Source organism: Pleurodeles waltl, chromosome 6, assembly GCF_031143425.1.
Source record: "Pleurodeles waltl isolate 20211129_DDA chromosome 6, aPleWal1.hap1.20221129, whole genome shotgun sequence".
Classification (NCBI taxonomy): domain Eukaryota; kingdom Metazoa; phylum Chordata; class Amphibia; order Caudata; family Salamandridae; genus Pleurodeles; species Pleurodeles waltl.
The window spans coordinates 1,081,312,421-1,081,331,701 of record NC_090445.1 but is presented as its reverse complement, the minus strand read 5'-3'; the positions used below and the strand labels follow the sequence as shown (position 1 = coordinate 1,081,331,701).

General features: G+C 46.6%; 1 protein-coding gene across 17 annotated transcripts in view; it reads left to right on the top strand.

Annotated features, from left to right (window-relative positions):
• The window catches only part of UBR4 (ubiquitin protein ligase E3 component n-recognin 4), a 1,862,787-nt gene that overhangs the window by 727,643 nt on the left and 1,115,863 nt on the right, over positions 1 to 19,281 (top strand). For all 17 annotated transcript variants that reach the window (XM_069240131.1, XM_069240143.1, XM_069240141.1 and 14 more), the window contains exon 38: positions 6,490 to 6,717. In XM_069240131.1, the coding sequence (XP_069096232.1) occupies positions 6,490 to 6,717 (228 nt within the window). The remainder of the gene's footprint in view (positions 1 to 6,489; positions 6,718 to 19,281) is intronic.

Genomic DNA, 19,281 nt, shown 5'->3' with positions numbered 1-19,281 from the left:
GCTAAGGACGCGAGGCAGTCAACTAGCTCCTTGGCCAGTATTTAGTAGTCCGTATTTAAAATGAAGAACCTAGTGCAGTAGAGTCCCTGCCAGGTTTAGGGAATGGTACAAGCAGTGGCTCACATAACATTGCTAGTAGGCAGGCCAGTAGGTCTTCATTGTAAAGCGTTTGCAAGCAGGAGGCCAGAAAAAGGGCATACATATTCTAAAATTCAGTAGGAAGGCCATCTAGTCCAGGAGTCTTCCCTGTGGCAAGTGGACAGATGGCTTCATGTATCTCAAAAAGGGTTATTGGTTTATCTAACTCCACTCTGTACAAGTGACACCCGGGGATGGGAAAGACCTGATAGGAAAGGGTCAACACCCCCTCTTAGTTGTGGTCGACACAGATTGATAGAAGATCGAATAATGGCATGTTAGTTCAGCATGGATATCTGTTTGTGTGTGGAGGAGAGCCGTGCTTCCGTCTGTAGCTCCGTTATGCATTGTCAAGGCTGCTCCTGGAGAACAAGCTGCACCAGTAATGACCCGGATTCTTCCACTCAGGCATGCGGCCTAGTCGAGTGAGCTGTGTGATTGAGACATAGTAATATGTCCAGCAAAATGGTGTTCTTTCTGTGTGCTTTCCAGTGGATCCCTAAATTCAGGATCCCACAAGACCTTGGTCTCATGACCCAGGAAGGCACGCTCAACCTCAGCAATGTCCCTGTCCAAATGGTGGCACATATTTCAAGTACTACCCAGACATTGTCTCCTAATGGCCACCTTGAAAGCATCCTGTTTATTTAGTCCAGGTGACACACTGTTGGTATTGACGTCATCCTACTCTGTGATGATTGTACCTAAAAAAATAAAAAATAAAAATAAAAAATGAACAACGTGAGGGTCGGTTTTCAATGCCTCTGGCTACAGCTGTTATAAGGGGAAATGGCCCCAGACTATATGGAAGCACTGGAAATTATGCTCTAAGTATTTGTTACATTAAGTCAGTTCGGGTTATATGGGGGAATAAGCAGCAACGAGCCAGCAAGCGGACGATATGGCTATGGAAATCATGCAGATAAAAATAAAAGGAATAAATTCTGAGGTTCGTTTGGGCACTCACCACTTGTCAGCCTATTTCCAGTAATTCAAGGTCTAGGCATTAGATGAGGCAACCGTATGAGGAAGTAGGGGAAAAGAGCTATCTAAGTCAGTCTGTCACACAATATTGTAATCTCTTCCCGTAAGCCAAGGTATTTCGCCCCAACCCAAGAGCACTCAAACAACTTGTTTAGGGGGGCCACTTGGTCGATTTTGGGAGAATATATACTCACTAGTAGTATGACAACCGTCTTATCTCCCTTTAATAAAGACTTATCTGCCTTCCAGGTCAATATCTGTAATGTCTGCCTGGAAGGGGACTCCTGCCTTGACTGATATCAGTACGATATGCGCATACATGCAGTAATTTGTGGAGGAAACTTGGCCTCACCAACACTGCTGCATTTACTCTACTTCTTTTTTGATTAAATGTGATTCCTGTAGAAATGGTATATGCGTTGCGTGGGGGCATTAATAGTAGTGGCCATATATCCATGGGAGGGAGTGTGCATGCCCCGCACATTTCATGTTATATTAGTATGTGCTGCAGACTGAGGCATCGACAAGAATGGAATGCTGCCGGAGCAAGGAGTGGGGGGGCGGGGGTGTATAAACAGTCCACTGAGTAAAGTGTATGTGGGATGGGCGCAGGCAAGCAGTCCAGGAACTATAATACCAAATAATAATAACATAAACTAAATGTATAATGCCATTGGCGCAGATTGACAACAGGTGTCTGCCAAAACTGTGCAACATTGTGCATGTGATGGAACAAACCGGCCTAAGGGATAAGTCGGTGTATGGGGTGCAAGCATGAAACACATCCCTCTTACTTGCTCTAAGCATAGTATTAACTTGAAGAGGTGTCTATAGTACCCACAGTGTGATTAAGGCAATTCTCTTCCAGGGGATCCTCATCAAAGTCATAAACATTGAATATTCCCGCCCTTGTGCGGGGACCCCGGAGCATATATAAAATACATACACATTATACATGTGTAACAAACAGTCATGCAGGCTATCATGTTAAAAACAGGCTAAAATGCTTTATTTCTATGAAGTTTTTTTTTTTTTTTTTAAATACTACAATAGAGCATAAATAAGTACCCAAGCTCCTAAAACTAGGACCGGGCATGCCGGCGATGGCTCGACGTCGATCGGCGGGTTGCCGTCGACGGAGACCTGCCCCTGCTCTGATGTTCCCTCGACGGCGTTCCCTTCGACGTCGGGTGTGTCGCCGTCGACGGCGATCTATGCCGGTGGGACGGTGGTAGCGACGACGTCGACGGTGAACAAACAGGTATTTTCCTACCTGTCGACGTCGACCGGGCCATTCTCTCCTGAGAATGGCCTTCTGGATGCCTGGGGAGTGAGGAGGACGATGTTCTTTTCTTCTCCTGAAGCCCATGAAGTCGGATCTTCTCTCTGTCTTTCAGAGTCCTCCTAGACATGTTCTTACAGTACTTACAAGTGTCAGGGCAGTGACTCTGAGGCAGGCACACTATGCACAGAGAGTGGGGATCTGACTGGGCCTTCTTCTTCCCACAAGCAGGGCATTTGACAAAAAGAGAAGGCATTTTTCTGTCAGAAAAAACCTTCCTAGCTCAGACAAAGATGTTACTTGTCGAGTGAAAATGCTCCAGGATCCTCTCAGAAAAAGCCGGAAAAAAGAACTGACCTAACTGTGAACCAACTGTCACCTTTCCTTCACCCCTGAGGCATGGTGGGATACTGGAGGTGCTCAGGGTCTTAAAGGCACAGTGCCAAAGTTTTTATGGTTCTCCTGTGTTAACCTACATGCAGCCTATTGGCTAAGAATGCTTCATTGTTTTTCAATGCAGTTTTCTCTATTTTTTCACTAGAGTTTGCTACTGCTTACTTCCCCAAGCCTAGTTTTAGGAGCTTGGGTACTTATTTATGCACTATTGTAGTATTTAAAAAAAAAAAACTTCATAGAAATAAAGCATTTTAGCCTGTTTTTAACATGATAGCCTGCATGACTGTTTGTTACACATGTATAATGTGTATGTATTTTATATATGCTCCGGGGTCCCCGCACAAGGGCGGGAATATTCAATGTTTATGACTTTGATGAGGATACCCCTGGAAGAGAACTAGGATTTACAGGTAAGTAACTTATCCTAGTATCACATAACATTAATAGTAGGACAATCAAATGCAACTGACAGGAGGCAGGGCTATAGTACAACAATAGTGTGAAAAACAGCATCTAAAGAATACAACAGTCAGCCACTGTGCAGAGGTGTAGGAAGTTGGCTCTGTATATACTATCTCAAAGTGAGAGTGTGCACAACAGAGTCCAAGGGTTCCCCTTAGAGGTTGATAGTGGCAAAATTAGATAATACTAATGCTCTATTTTGTGGCAGTGTGGTCGAGCACTAGGCTTATCAGAGGGTAGTGTTAAGCATTTGTTGTACACACACAGGCAATAAATGAGAAAAACACACTCAGTGACTTTACTCCAGACCAATAGGTTTTTATATAGAAAAATATATTTTATTAATTTATTTTTAGAACCACAAGATTCACATTTTAGGTAAGTACATAAATTGTAAGGTACTTCACACAGGTACGCATAGAACTTTGATTTAAAACAGTAGTACACACAGTTTTGGTTAAAATGGCAATAAGCTATTTTAAAAGTGGACACTGCAAAAAATCAACAGTTCCTGGGGGAGGTAAGTAATAGTTTCTCAGTTAAGTAAAGGACTTACACAGTCAGTCTCCTGGGCATAGGCAGTCCACCGTTGTGGGTTCAAGGCAACCCTAAAGCCACAGAACCAGCAACACAGGGCTGGTCAGGTGCAGAGATCAAAGGAGGGCCCAAACAACACGGGTACTTATGGAGAACAGAGGTGCTCCGGTTCCAGTCTGCTAGCAGGAAAGTACCTGCGCCGTCGGCGAGCAGACCGGGGGTGGGGTCCCAAACAGGCACACAAAATACACTCTCAGCGGCGGCCGGGTGCATTGTGTGAACAAGGCGTCTGGTTTTGTGTTGAAATCAATGGAGGGACCTGGGGGTCACTCTGGCAATGCAGGCAGGACACAGGGGGGCTTCTCGGGCCTGCCACTGACTGGGCTAGGATGAGGGCCACCTTCTGGTCACTCCTGCACAGGTGGTTGGTTCCTCTCGGTCCTGAGGGCTGCGGGTGCAGTGCTTCTTCCATGCGTCTGGTTCCTTTTTTACCGGGCAGTCGCAGTAAGGGGGAGCCTCTGGATCCTCTCTGCAGGCGTCGCTGTGGGGGTGCAGGAGGTCTACTCTGCGTGTCCACGTCGTTGGAGTCACCTGGGAGTCCTCTCTGCGGTGTTGGTTGTGCGGGACTCGAGCCGGGCCGTCTGGTGCAGTGTGTGAAGCTTCACTCTTCCGGAGTGAGGCTGAAGTCTCTTTAAAGTTGGTTTATTTGTTGCAGTTTTGGACAGAGCTGCTGTCCTCGAAAGTTTCTTGGTCCTTTAGGTGCAGGTCAGTCCTCTAAGTCCTCACACGTCGCTGGTCCCATTGGATGTGTGGCTGTGGAGGTTCTTTGAGTCTTGAGAAAGGCCGGGAGGGCTGGGGCCTAGTCAGTTGTCATCTCTGCGGGGCTTTCAGGTCAGCAGTCCTTCTTGTTTCAGGTTGCAGGAATCTAATTTTCTGGGTTCAGGGTCACCCCTAAATACTAAATTTAGGGGTGTGTTTAGGTCTGGTGGGCAGTAGCCAATTGTTTCTGTCCTGGAGAGTGGCTACACCCTCTTTGTGCCTCCTCCCTGTGGGGAGGGGGGCACATCCCTAATCCTATGGGGGGGGAAATCCTCCAAAACAAGATGGAGGATTTCCTAAGTTAGGGGTCACCTCAGCTCCGGACACCTTAGGGGCTGTCCTTACTGGTGGGTGAGTCCTCCTTGTTTTTCTCATTGTTCCCATTGGACTTGCTACCAAAAGTGGGGGCTGTGTCCGGAGGGGTGGGCATTTCCACTAGCTGGAGTACCCTGGGGCGCTGTGACTCCAGGCTTGAGCCTTTGAGGCTCACCACAGGTGTTACAGTTCCTGCAGGGGGACGTGTGAAGCACCTTCACCCAGTACAGGCTTTGTTCCGGGCCACAGAGAAACAAAGGCACTGACCCCATGTGGCCAGAAACACGTCTGGATGTGGCAGGCTGGCAGAAAAAGGTCAGCTTAAAACTAGTAGTTGGACTGGTATACAGGGGGCATCTCTAAGATGCCCTCTGTGTGCATTTCTCAATAAATCCCACACTGGCATCATTTATTGTGCTGAGAAGTTGGATACCAAACTTCCCAGTATTCAGTGTAGCTATTATGGAACTGTGACGTTCGTGTTTGACAAGCTCCCAGACCATAAACTCTTGGCTACCCAGCACTTACAAAGTCTAAGAATTGGCTTAGACACTGTAGGGGCATCGTGCTCATGCAACTATGCCCTCACCTGTGGTATGGTGCACCCTGCCTTAAGGATGTAAGGCCTTCTAGAGGGGTTACTTACCTATGCCACAGGCAGTGGGTTGTGGGCATGGCACCGAGAGGGGAGTGCCATGTCAACTTAGTCATTTTCTCCCCACCAGCACATGCAAGATGTGTGCATGTACTGAGTGAGGGGTCCCCTGGGTGGTATAATATATGCTGCAGCCCTTGAAGACCTTCCCTGGCCATAGTGCCCTTGGTACCAGGGGTTCCACTTACAAGGGACTTATCTGTGTGCCAGGGCTCTGCCAATTGTGGAGACAAAGGTACAGTTTAGGGAAAGAACACTGGTGCTGGGGCCTGGTTAGCAGGGTCCCAGCACACTTTCAATCATAACTAGCATCAACAAAAGGCAAAAACGTAGGGGGTAACCAAGTCATGAGACGCATTTTCCTACAATGGATGACTAACATTAGATTCATAATTTCTGTACAAATAATAGGAGTGGCCATTTTATTTTATGACGTTATAAGGGTGAAGTAGCCATACGATTTGTGGGGTCTATATCATCACTTATTGTTCACTTTATTATTAAGCCCTGTGCAAAGTTTCATGCTGGTATTGCATTTTGAAGGTGAGTGCCTCACTAGAGGCGATTCAAAGGATAATTGACGGATGACTGGTTGCAATGCAGAGCTCTGTTAAAGAACATCTTTCGTCTTGGACTCTGAAGCCATGCCCCTATATTTGTTCCCATTGAGGGCTGGCTGAACACTGCACAGATCTGTTGTGTGCTTGGCATTTTGCTAATGCATATATGATTGGTGTGGTGTTTATAAGATTACGCTAGCATGTATCTTACCATCTGTTTGTTATGTATGTGCTTTTGCAAATATCTTTTGTTTTTGTGCACTGTTGTGTTGCTTGTAATTGTTTTGACACTTACTTGAGGTTATTTTCTACATAATTCAAAGTTGCCTTCATTTCTTAAGGCTCTTGTGAAGAGAACCCCAAGTAGTGGATTGAGCTCCACAATGAAAGAATCCGCATTTCAGAGCGAGTTGAGAGCCCCTGAAAGCGCTCTTCGACATTCCACTGCCTCCCCTGCTGACAAAAGCAAGGTCACCATTTGTGACGGGAAGGTGTCTGATGATGAGAAACCCAAGAAGAGCAGCTTGTGCAGGACCATCGAAGGTTGCAGGGAGGAGCTACTGAGCCAGGTAATTTGGTGTTGGTATGACTTGGCAGAACTATTGAAGGGTCAAGGAACTTACTTTTGATGTCAGTATGGGGAAGTATACAGTTCAATGAAGGACCATTGAATGCAACAGGCACTTTTGCAGCTTGAATCTCATCTTGAAAAAGTGTTTTGCTGAACTACTATGCAGCTGTAAGTATAATTTCTCTGCGGTGTCATTTTGTGAAACGTGCTTGATGCATGCCAATATTTTAAAAGATTATTAAAGAAGAATTAGTTTTAAAATCATGATGGGCAACATGAAGATAATGAAATTAGGATGCCAGTTCTTAAAGTGCACTTGCGGGTATATGTTCTTGCATTGGTGCATTTCATGAGTTCACGTCAGTTTACAGAAGTAGACCTGGAAACCAAACTATTATCAAACATTTGTATTTTTTGCACAAACAAATTTACACACACCTACTTCCTTGTGTGAAAATCTGCTGAATGATTGCAGATTTACTTTATTTAAACCCAATTTTCGAACCTTCATAAAAGTTTACTCCTGCCCTTGTCACAACTAAGTTAACATTTTCAGGAGTATGTGAAGAGATTGGTGAGGTGTTTGGGAATACCCTTAATTATGTAAGTGTATGGGTGTACACACTTATAGGGCCTTCCAACACTGCAACTACTACTTCCTGTCTAATATATGTCCTAAATGTAGATTAGAGGAAAGGTGGTAAAATCAGAGCTCTGCTAGAATCCATACCCTGATGTATTATGAGCCCTAATGAAAGCTTAACTATTTTCTGAACTCTGCGAAATTCAGATCACTGTAAAGATTTCACCTCGCTGCATCACACCAAACGTTACCAATGGATTTTTTGTTATTGGGCAAATAGATTTCTGAAGCAGCCCGTCCCTTAAGCAAGTAGATCATTCATAAAATTCCACACCCCTGTGGTCATCTATATAATGGGGTTGTTGCAACATTATATTGCTTCTTGCATTGGAATACACGGGACCATCTCTGTACATGTCAGTTTTCTTACAGCGCTGTATAATAGCGCTTTAATGCGACCTCACTTTCATATTCAATCCAAAGTGTTGTTTTCTTGATGGCTCTTTGGAATAGAAGGGAAAAACGAAATTAAGTGTTTGAGTCTTTTTAGCACCGTTGAGGGTTATCTTCCATGTTATTGGTGCACGCTGGTGCATACATTTATTGTGTGCATATAAGAAGGTCATCTAAGAACATCTTAATAGGTTTTATATTATGAGAAAATATGCCATAGCATCAGGCACCTTTGTCTTAAAAAATAAAAAAATGGTGTAGTTTTTCTGCGTTGCTCGAAGGCACAGTAAAGTACAGATTCACTTTTTCTAATCGACTGCAAGTTTAAGCTATACCATTGCAGTCACATAGTAACAACACAGTGCAAAGGGATGCACGTTTTTAAAAGATTAACATAATGTTAGAGTGCACAAGTACAGTGTTTACAAGTCACCACCAACTCCTTTCAAACAATTCACTAGTTGTCTTGGTGTCCTGTGTAGGAAAGTATATCCTTTCTGACAGTTACCCCCACTTTGTGCCTTTTGTCAGTGTGTTTAGACACTGGGATCCTGCTAACCAGGTCCCAAGTGTCAGTGCGCTCTCCCCTAAATGTAGTTGGTAAGATACTTTTTACACCCCACAATTGGCATACTGGTGCTTCCATATAAGTCCCTAGTGTACTGTACTTGGGTACCCAGTGCATTGGTACACCACCCCCTCCCCCCCCCCCCAAAAGTTACACTAGGGGACTCCCATGGGCTGCAGCATGTATTGTGCCACACATGGGAGCCCATGCAAACTGTCTGCAGGCCTGCCACTGCAGCCTGTGTAAAAAGGTGCCTGCACCCTTTCACTATAGATATAAGGCTTGCCTTGTACATTGGTCACTGCACTGAGACACTAAGTCAGCCCTCTGGGAGGCCCTTCAGCCCAAGGGCAGGGTGCTTGTCCCTAAGTATGAGGGCACCCCTGCATGAGCAGCGTACGCTAACAAACCCAAGACTTCTTCCCCGGCGCTTTGTAAGTGCTGGGAAGCCATCTTAATGTAGGTAGTGGACACTGGTCCACACGAGTTGCTCAACTACATAATGGCTTTGCCGAACCTAGGCATGTTTGGTATCAGACATGTTGGAATCATGCAACTACACCAATTCCAGTGCTAGTTGGGCTATCCCATGTACCCTTGGGGTTCCTTAGAGGATCCTCCTACCAACTCAGGAGGGGAAGACAGAACAAAGGATGCCCTGCAATGGAGAGGTGTGTCCTCCTATCCCTTTTGCATAGGTATTTCTGGGCTGGACTGGCCTCTGAGCACCCCAAGACTGCTTTGCACCAGTTCAGGAACCCCTGGCTCCCACTCTGGCACAAAACCACACAAAGGACAGGGGAGTGACCACCCGCTGTCCAGCTCCTCCCCTAGGGAGGTGTACAGACCTCTGCCAGGTGAACAGTCAATTCTGTCATGTTTGAAAAAAGGTGGACTGAGGGCTCTGGGAGCATCTGACTGGTTAGTCTAGCTGGGGGACAACCCCACCCTTACAAAGCCCAGGAAATGGAGTCTGGGGTTTGTAGGAGCACATCTTCTCATGCGGGGTACCTTCACACTTGGAACCATGCACTCTACCCTTGGGCTAAACGGCCTGCCTTAGGGGTGACTTACAGGGTCAGGGTGCAGTCACCATGATAAAAGGCACACCTTACATCTGGGGTGACAGAGGCTTGCATCATTTCATGCAGGCTGCAATGGCAGGCCTGTAGTCAGTTTGCATGGGCCCCCATGTGTGGCACAATTCATTCTGCAGCCCATGGGAGTCCCCTAGTGTAGGAAGTTGGCTCTGTATGCACTATTTCAAAGTAAGGAATAGTATGCACACAGTCCAAGGGTTCCCCTTAGAGGTAAGATAGTGGCAAAAAGAGATAATACTAATTCTCTATTTTGTGGTAGTGTGGTCGAGCAGTAGGCTTATCAAAGGAGTAGTGTTAAGCATTTGTTGTACACACACAGGCAATAAATGAGGAACACACACTCAGACAATTCCAGGCCAATAGGTTTTTGTATAGAAAAATATATTTTCTTAGTTTATTTTAAGAACCACAGGTTCAAATTTTACATGTAATACTTCAAATGAAAGGTATTGCAGGTAGGTATTGTAGGAACTTTGAATAATCACAATAGCATATATACTTTTCACATAAATCACATATAGCTTTTTTAAAACTAGACAGTGCAATTTTCACAGTTCCTAGGGGGAGTAAGAGTGTGTTAGTTCTTGCAGGTAAGTAAACCACCTACGGGGTTCAAGTTTGGGTCCAAGGTAGCCCACCGTTGGGGGTTCAGAGCAACCCCAAAGTTATCACACCAGCATCTCAGGGCCGGTCAGGTGCAGAGTTCAAAGTGGTGCCCAAAACGCATAGGCTTCAATGGAGAAGGGGGTGCCCCGGTTCCAGTCTGCCAGCAAGTAAGTACCTGCGTCTTCGGAGGGCAGACCAGGGGGGTTTTGTAGGGCACCGGGGGGGGGGGACACAAGTTAGCACAGAAAGTACACCCTCAGCAGCACGGGGGCGGCTGGGTGCAGTGTGCAAACACACGTCTGGTTTCCAATGTAAATCAATGGGAGACCAAGGGGTCTCTTCAGCGATGCAGGCAAGTGGGGGGGGGGGCTCCTCGGGGTAGCCACCACCTGGGCAAGGGAGAGGGCCTCTTGGGGGTCACTCCTGCACTGGAGTTCCGATCTTTCAGGTCCTGGGGGCTGTGGGTGCAGAGTCTTTACCAGGCGTCGGGATCTGGGAGTCAGGCAGTCGCGGTCAGGGGGAACCTCTGGATTCCCTCTGCAGGCATCGCTGTGGGGGATCGGGGGGGCAACTCTGGCTACTCACGGTCTCGCAGTCGCCGGGGAGTCCTCCCTGAAGTGTTGTTTCTCCACAAGTCGAGCCGGGGGCGTCTGGTGCAGAGTAGCAAGTCTCACGCTTCCGGCGGGAAACGCAGTTGTTTTGAAGTTGCTCCTTTGGAAACAAAGTTGCAGTATTGGGTGAACAGAGCCGCTGTCCTCAGGAGTTTCTTGGTCCTTCTAGAGCAGGGCAGTCTTCTGAGGATTCAGAGGTCGCTGGTCCCTGGGGAGAGCGCCGCTGGAGCAGTGTCTTTAGAAGTGGGGAGACAGGCCGGTAGATCTCGGGCCAAAGCAGTTGGTGTCTCAGTCTTCTCTGCAGGGTTTTTCAGCTTAGCAGTCCTCCTCTTCTTAGGTTGCAGGAATCTGAGTTCCTAGGTTCTGGGGAGCCCTTAAATACTAAATTTAAGGGCGTGTTTAGGTCTGGGGGGTTAGTAGCCAATGGCTACTAACCCTGAGGGTGGGTACACCCTCTTTGCGCCTCCTCCCAACGGGAGGGGGTCACATTCCAATCCCTATTGGGGGAATCCTTCAACTGCAAGATGGAGGATTTCTAAAAGTCAGTCACCTCAGCTCAGTACACCTTAGGGGCTGTCCTGACTGGCCAGTGACTCTTCCTTGTTGTTCTCATTATCTCCTCCGGCCTTGCCGCCAAAAGTGGGGCAGTGGCCGGAGGGGACGGGCAACTCCACTAGCTGGAGTGCCCTGTGGTGCTGTAACAAAGGGGGTGAGCCTTTGAGGCTCACCGCCAGGTGTTACAGTTCTTGCAGGGGGAGGTGTGAAGCACCTCCACCCAGTACAGGCTTTGTTACTAGCCACAGAGTGACAAAGGCACTCTCCCCATGTGGCCAGCAACATGTCTCGAGTGTGGCAGGCTGCTAAAACCAGTCAGCCTATACGGGTAGTTGGTTAAGGTTTCAGGGGGCACCACTAAGGTGCCCTCTTGGGTGTATGTTACAATAAAATGTACACTGGAATCAGTGTGCATTTATTGTGCTGAGAAGTTTGATGCCAAACTTCCCAGTTTTCAGTGTAGCCATTACGGTGCTGTGGAGTTCGTGTTTGACAGACTCCCAGACCATATACTCTTATGGCTACCCTGCACTTACAATGACTAAGGTTTTGCTTAGACACTGTAGGGGCACAGTGCTCATGCACTTGTGCCCTCACCTATGGTATAGTGCACCCTGCCTTAGGGCTGTAAGGCCTGCTAGAGGGGTGACTTACCTATACTGCATAGGCAGTGTGAGGTTGGCATGGCACCCTGAGGGGAGTGCCATGTCGACTTACTCGTTTTGTCCTCACCAGCACACACAAGCTGGCAAGCAGTGTGTCTGTGCTGAGTGAGGGGTCCCCAGGGTGGCATAAGACATGCTGCAGCCCTTAGAGACCTTCCCTGGCATCAGGGCCCTTGGCACAAGGGGTACCAGTTACAAGGGACTTACCTGGATGCCAGGGTGTGCCAATTGTGAAAACAAAGGTACAGGTTAGGGAAAGAACACTGGTGCTGGGGCCTGGTTAGCAGGCCCCAGCACACTTTCAAATCATAACTTAGCATCAGCAAAGGCAAAAAGTCAGGGGGTAACCATGCCAAGGAGGCATTTCCTTACACCTAGTGTAACAGTACCCTGGGTACCTTAGTACTATATACTAGGGGCTGATGTGTGCACTAGTATCTCAATTGTGTGTGTAAAAGTACAATTTTACCAATTTTAGGGGAGAGAGCATTGGGACTATGGTCCTGGTTAGGAGGATCCCAGTGCACTACTGTTCAAAACATACAGACACTGTGCAAAAAAAAGGGGGGGAGGTGGGGGTTGGGGGAGCGGGGGTACTACAACCAGATCCCAGCTTAATACACCTTAGAGTAAAAGTCACTCCCCTGCATCTGCAGGTACCGCAGTGACGATGACCGGATCCTGCTGTCCTACGGCCTCTCCAAGGCGCTGCAACACAGTTTGTGGTTCTGTGGCTCTCCAGAGGTCTGACCTATCTTCCTTGCATGCTGAAAGTTTGTGGTCCCTCACTGGAGCTGCTTGGCTGGAACCCCTGTGCACAGCTTCTGATTGCCAGTGCCAAGGCTTGTTGGCTCTTCAGCCCAAAGACCTAGCTCCAACCCTGCCTCCAGCATTCTCCAGCTCCAACAACGACATCCTCTCTGCAACTCCTGCGATGTGGGAATCCTCTTTGATATGCTGCTGAGGCCTGTGACTCCCTGTGCCTGCTGCCAGAAGGTCATGCTGGGATGTTCCAATAATTCTTGATGGCTCTCCTGCTTGCTGAGGGCGGGCCCTGACCTACCTGCCAAGACTGGGTCACCTGGACCTTGCAGGTCCCCACAATTTATGCAAATTACGTGCAACGCGTCTCTGCATTTGCTAAGCCTTGTTGGTGGTCCCACAGGCCCCTCTGTAGTTGGATGACTGGCATGTGACAGCTCGTGGACAACTCCTGGGATCCTCCTGCGTTGTCTGGACTCCACAGCTGCACTTCTTCGTCGTCCATCTTACAGAAAGCATCACCGAGTATGGTGGGCATTGCCCTCCTGCACTGTCTGGGCACCTCTAGGTGGTCTGGACTCTGTCCCCTCTCTCCTCTTCTTCCGGAATCCACACCTGGGTTACACCGACCTGGTCCATGGGTTGCAACAGCAGCTCGACAACCAAGATCCTCATTGACTTCAGCGGGAGGTTCTGACACAACTTCACCCCTATGCATCTGGGCTCCCTGGTGTAGGTACTCCACTGTTATGGGTATCCAGGTGTGAGGGCACTATCCAATCCCCCCCCTTGTCCCAACAGGTTTCCTCTGGGTCCTCTGGGAAGGGTCTTATAAAGTGTAAACATCAATCGCGACTTCCTCATGTTAGCCTATGGACACTGGCCCGAGATTTCTACACTGCACACAGGTGCCTGGGGAATCCTACCTACTTACCTTCGGTGGTAGTATGGGTTTGGAGTGTGTTTTGCATTCCATTTTTTTTTTGGGCATATGCTTTGGTCCCCCTCCCCTTCATAAGGGCCCATGTTATTTTATTCCTTTACTTATCTGTTGCTGAGTATATTTATATGTTGATATCTCCGGTTAGGATATATACCAAAGTTAGTTCTAGTGTGTGTCATAATAAATAATGGATATTTTTCTAACACTGTGTACTTCACTGACTGACTTGTGTGATAATTGCAACCGCTTTACACCCTCCTGGATAAGCCTTCGCTGCTCTCCTCAGCTACCCCCTATGAGAGCTCTGATTATCTAGAGCCGCCTACAATATCACTAAGGGTTGCATGGACTCAGTACAGGGTACATCACCTATATGCGTACACCATATACTGAGCCAGCCTCCGACATCCTTTTCTACAGCGAAAATGTAGTACATTTCTTCAACACTTTGGTGGGTCTATGGATATATATATGTGCCTGTAGGTGTTTGTTTTTGCAGCATGAAACTTTTCTAGATTTACGTGCTGTACATTATCCCTCCATCTAGTGGTTGGCTCAGGAAAACCTTTCTTAGTCCTCTTTCTGTTTTTGGTGTTTGTTGTCATCTGTTCCCATTTCTCAAATGTTTGTTCCACTGTGAGGTCAGACATATGCCCTCTGCGTGATCACCATCTTCGGATCCTTTTTTCTTCTGTGGAGTCTGGAAGTGACCCCTGCAGCTCCACCAACACTAATAGCGAAACAAGCATGTTTGATAGATGAGGCGTATTTGGGAGAAAAACAGTTTAGAGATAGCATCCAGAAAAAAGAAAAAACGAAGCACTGAAAAGCACCGAAGAATACCAAAAAAGTAGGTGCACCATGTAGACTGCCTACGTAGGCTGGCTGGTCAGAGAAATGCATGGTCATGGGGCTGAAATAATTGAGGGAGATGGAAAAATGACCTCTTAGATTGTGCCCTAAGTGCTGCCATAAGTTTGCTAAAAGGGGCAGCCATCAGGTCTGCAGTCTCAGCTTACAAAGGAACCAAAGAAGAGGGAAACCACCATGGTGGAACAGATAAAGAAGAGGAGCCCTTCCTTCCGTGAGGGATGACAGAGAATTTCTAGAACACAGAGGTGGTGCAGGGGGAAATATCCAACACCAAAGGAGAATTCGTCAAAGTCCAAACAAAAGGAGCCCCATGAGTCCTGAAACAGGACCACCAGTGGCGTATGTCCCTCTGACAAACACTCAACATCGAAAGACGATTGGGAATGCAAGCTGACAAAGTTGGCAGGTGTAGACACCCTGACTGCACAAAATGCCAAAGAATAGACACTCAAAGTCCAGCAGAAGAGGCTAGAAGAGCCACAATCCGGCAGTAGAAGGATTTTTATACATCCCTCAAGGAATTTCGAATCCCTTTGACTAAGGAGAGGAGCTCAATGGAAGAGAAACAAGGTGAGCTTGAACCACCCTCTTTACCCTATCTCCGGAGAGATCAGGATTGAATCTTCGAGGAAGAATTAGAGGGCTAAGGGATGTGCCAGGATCAAATAGATTCGCTGACCAGTGGAATGACCTAGACACAAACTTGCAAAAGTAGTCAAATCATATCGGTCAAGACTGTCCTACCAAATGACAATGCCATCACCATGCTTATTCTGGTAGTGAAGAGAGCTGTGAACGAGTGTGAACTGCAGCTTGAAAAAGTACAGGCATGTTTCTTCTAGAGATCCTCCTAATTTTATAGAGCAAGAGCCACCTTACCTGTACTGCTTAGCATTCTGTATTTAGAAAGTGAGGCATTCAAAGAACTGGTAGGCTGCAAATCACTAACTCCAAGGTGGAGAAAAAATATAAACTCATCAAACATGCAGCAATAGATTTCATCATAGTGGCCATTGAGGGAGAAGAGCCAATATCGCCACATCCACCAGGGCATCTCTTGGGAAGAAAAGAAAGAGGATTGAGATTGTGGGCTGAAAGGTCAAGAGGTGCAGCAATGTATGAAGGATTGCAAACTCTCCACGCTCTGCTAAATTGGACATGCTTACTAACCACGTGGGGAATTTGCAGAACTAATTGAATTCCTGCCCAAGAAGTATCAAGAGATTGGCCTCCCTCATTGAGCCGGAGAAGACCATAGCAGATACCTGCCTGAAGCTGGCACTGGATGGTGCAGATTCGGCAAGATGACAATTGGTCACAGAGAAAATCCTTCCGAGACATGCCTCGCAAGGAGTGTTAGGCTTCAAGCATGAGGTGCAAGCCAAGATCATTAGCACCCTTTTCACTGGAGAGCACCTATTCGCATCCCAATGCACATGACAATCTAGCAAATAAAGGTCAACAAGACAGTGAAGGCCATGGGGGTACTGCTGTACAGCATCCCCCAAAGAGGAGCAATCCCCATGGGTAGACAAGGCATAATTGGGAGCTTCCAAACTTCAACACCACAAACCCTTCCAATGACATGAAAGAAAATATGGACCTCATTAGACAACCCACTGAAAAATGCCCTCTATTGTGAAATCCAAAAATGTTAAAATCCCCCTGCGCATTTGTACCTAGATTTTGTCAATGATAACTTGCGAATACGAACATTATGGAATACAGTATCCTCCTGAGGGTCCTTCAAAAACACTTGGTAAATGGTGTAATAAGGAAAATCTCTGCTGTTGGCGATGTGGAGGTCATATCAAACAGTTCACATGCCTCGATCTTAAATGGGTATAAAGCTTCTACACCCCAAACCTTTCTGGGGCGTATTGTCCATACAGCTTAAAAAAAAAAAAAATTGAGATTTCACTTTAACCTTCTTCCTGGGCTACCACATAACGCGCCTTGGCTTTAAAAAGCCTACTTGTACTCTTGCAGACTATGTTGCTGGGCAGAAGAGACATTATTCACTTAATTTGCATCTGTCCTAACCTAAGTGAAAGGAACACATTTCTGAGCGCACTTTTTAATAAACAAGTTATCTGATCCTGTAGTCAAGCCATTGTTGCCTGTTTTTACCCAATGGACACTATTTTGAATGTCCGCTTCACTACATTTTTAAAACAAGCAGCACAAAAATTGAATAACTGTGAACATTGTTAATCTTTGTTTTAAAGCAGTATCCTAAATATCTTTTTGATATGTTTAGTTGTAGATACACATGCTGTGCATTATCCTGCCATCTAGTGTTGGGCCTGGAGTGCTGCAACTTGTTTTTCTTCAAGATTAGTTTCCAAGTCACGGGATTGAGTGGCTCCTCCTACTCAGTGATATTGCACACGGACATCGAGTTCTTTGTTAGATTGTTTTTTATCCTCAGTCTGTTTCGGATAGGTTTTTCCTCACTCCGTATTCACTCGCTGTGGTTCGAGACTCTTTCTGACTTTACTTCCTACTAACAGTATTGTACTTCAATCGTGTTTCTTTTACATAATCTCAATTAAGTCGGGTCGAACTTCAACCGGTTAGCCTTCAGGGCAGGCCTTGCCGAGCCCCAGGCCTATCTCCATGTGGCACTGAAGGGTATGGAGACCCTGATGGAACGGGCTCTGTTCAGATTCTGCCCTCAGTGCCACCCTCTGCCTTTCCCCAGACCACAGCGAGGCCATATGCGACATGTGCTGTTTGTTTGAGTCTAAGAAAACACCCTGACCGAAGAGCTCGTAGGCTGGAAATGGTGCACTCGATGCAAGAGCACACCCTGGATATTCTCAGGGATGAACATGCACAGTAGGAGCTGGAGCAATAAGGGGCATTCTTGATTGAAGACTGTGACTCAGACCTTCTATCCGATACAGAGAGTCTGCGCATCACCTTGGTGCAATCCATGAGTAAAAAAGCCTGAAAAAGGTCGCCGGACCACCACTGCCCTCGGCCATGGTCTCACGGAAGCTTGATTCGGCTGCCCTCCCTCAGGCTTGGCACCAAAATCTGGAAAGACTAGCTGTGTCTTCTTTATTGACCTCTATTGTTTCGGTCCAAGTGAAACCATCAAAAAGCTTCTGCATCAACAGCTTCTGCACTGTCCACTTCAGCACCGAGTGGTTGTACCATATCCTGCTCTTTGGGATCGAAAATTTTACAGCACCACAAAATGTCAGTACTGTAAACAGCTGAACATATACAGACTCTTCATTCATTTGCGTCTCTGACTCCATTTGAACCAATTTTAGAGACTATGGCGCTAAGCAGTGCAGAATTCATATTGAAAAAAAATACAGCCAGAATTGTGGCTTCTACCATTCCTGTCGAAAAGAACCTCTCATTTGAGGAGTTTCTCGATACCTCATCTCCACCAAGAAGCCACATAAAGATAAGGTTTGCACTTCTGCAGCAGCTCCTCTTCCAGCTCTGCCTCCATCTCCTGTCCACCTCACTCGGCTCCTTATTCACCTAATTCTCATGTTGAAGGGAATTACACACCATAGGGTTTACCTGTATATGATAGGGGGAATTAGGGGGTTCTCCTGAAGACCCAGACCCTTGAGATTCTTACGACCCTGATCCTCGTATTGATACAAACCCATATCTTTATTCTGTCCATCCCTCCCCTCCAGAGTACAGCAGAGGGTATCAGCAAGTGTTAGCCAGGGCTGCTGCCTATCACAATGTACAATTACATAAGGATCCAATAGAGCAAGACTTTCTTTTTGATATCCTCACCTCAACACACAGGACGTTTAATTTCTCCCTGTGTTCCCAGGAATGCTTGGACATGTCAGACGTTTTCAAAGAGCCTATTCACTCCAATATAATTACTGCACGGGTTGATAAGAAATCTAAAGCACCTTCATCTGACCAACTTTGCCTCTGATCACAAGTACCGCCAGATTCCATGGTCACTATCACAGCCAGGAAAAGAGCAAATAGGCTACCCGGGATTTGCATCCTCCAGAAAAAAAGCAAAAAACTTGACGCAGCTGGAAAAAGGGTAGCTGCGCAATTGACCAACCATTGGCTTATTGCCATTTCCAAGACACTGCTTGCAAGATACTATAAGGCACACTGTTCCTACTATAGAGATTGTTCCCATACAATACCAAGGATCAGGAGTGTACTCTCTACTTTCTCATTCCCAAAAAGGACGGCACGCTCAGACCTATTTTGGATTTCGGACCACTAAATCAATATATTCTCTCAGAGCATTTTCACATGGTCACCCTTCAAGACGTTATTCCCATTACTACAAAAAGTCAACTTTATGATTCCTCTAGACCTAAAGGGCACTTACACATTTCCATCCATCCCCCACACCGCAAATATCGAAGGTTTGTAGCGGCGGGACAACATTATCAGTTCAGAGTTTTGCCTTTCGGGGTCACAACCGCTTGCCGGGTATTTACCAAATTTCTAGCAGTAGTTGCAGGACATCTCAGAAGAAAACAGATACCTGTATTCCCTTACTTGGATGACTGTCTGATTAAAGCCACCACTTTAAGTCAATGTCAGTCTCACACTCAAATCACAGTAAATCTACACAAGTTAGGGTTTACAATCAGTACCCTAAAATCACACCTACAGCCTCTTCAGATTCAACCGTATATAGAGGCTATTCTCAATACACAATTTGTGTTAGCTTACCCCAATCCAGCACATGTTCACAATTTTCAGCTAACAATCTCTCAGATACAGGTCAATCAAACTTACATAGTCAATGCCTCCTAGCATGATGGCATCCTGCATTGCCATCATCCCTCATGCCAGACTTCATGTGCGTTCTCTGCAGCAATGT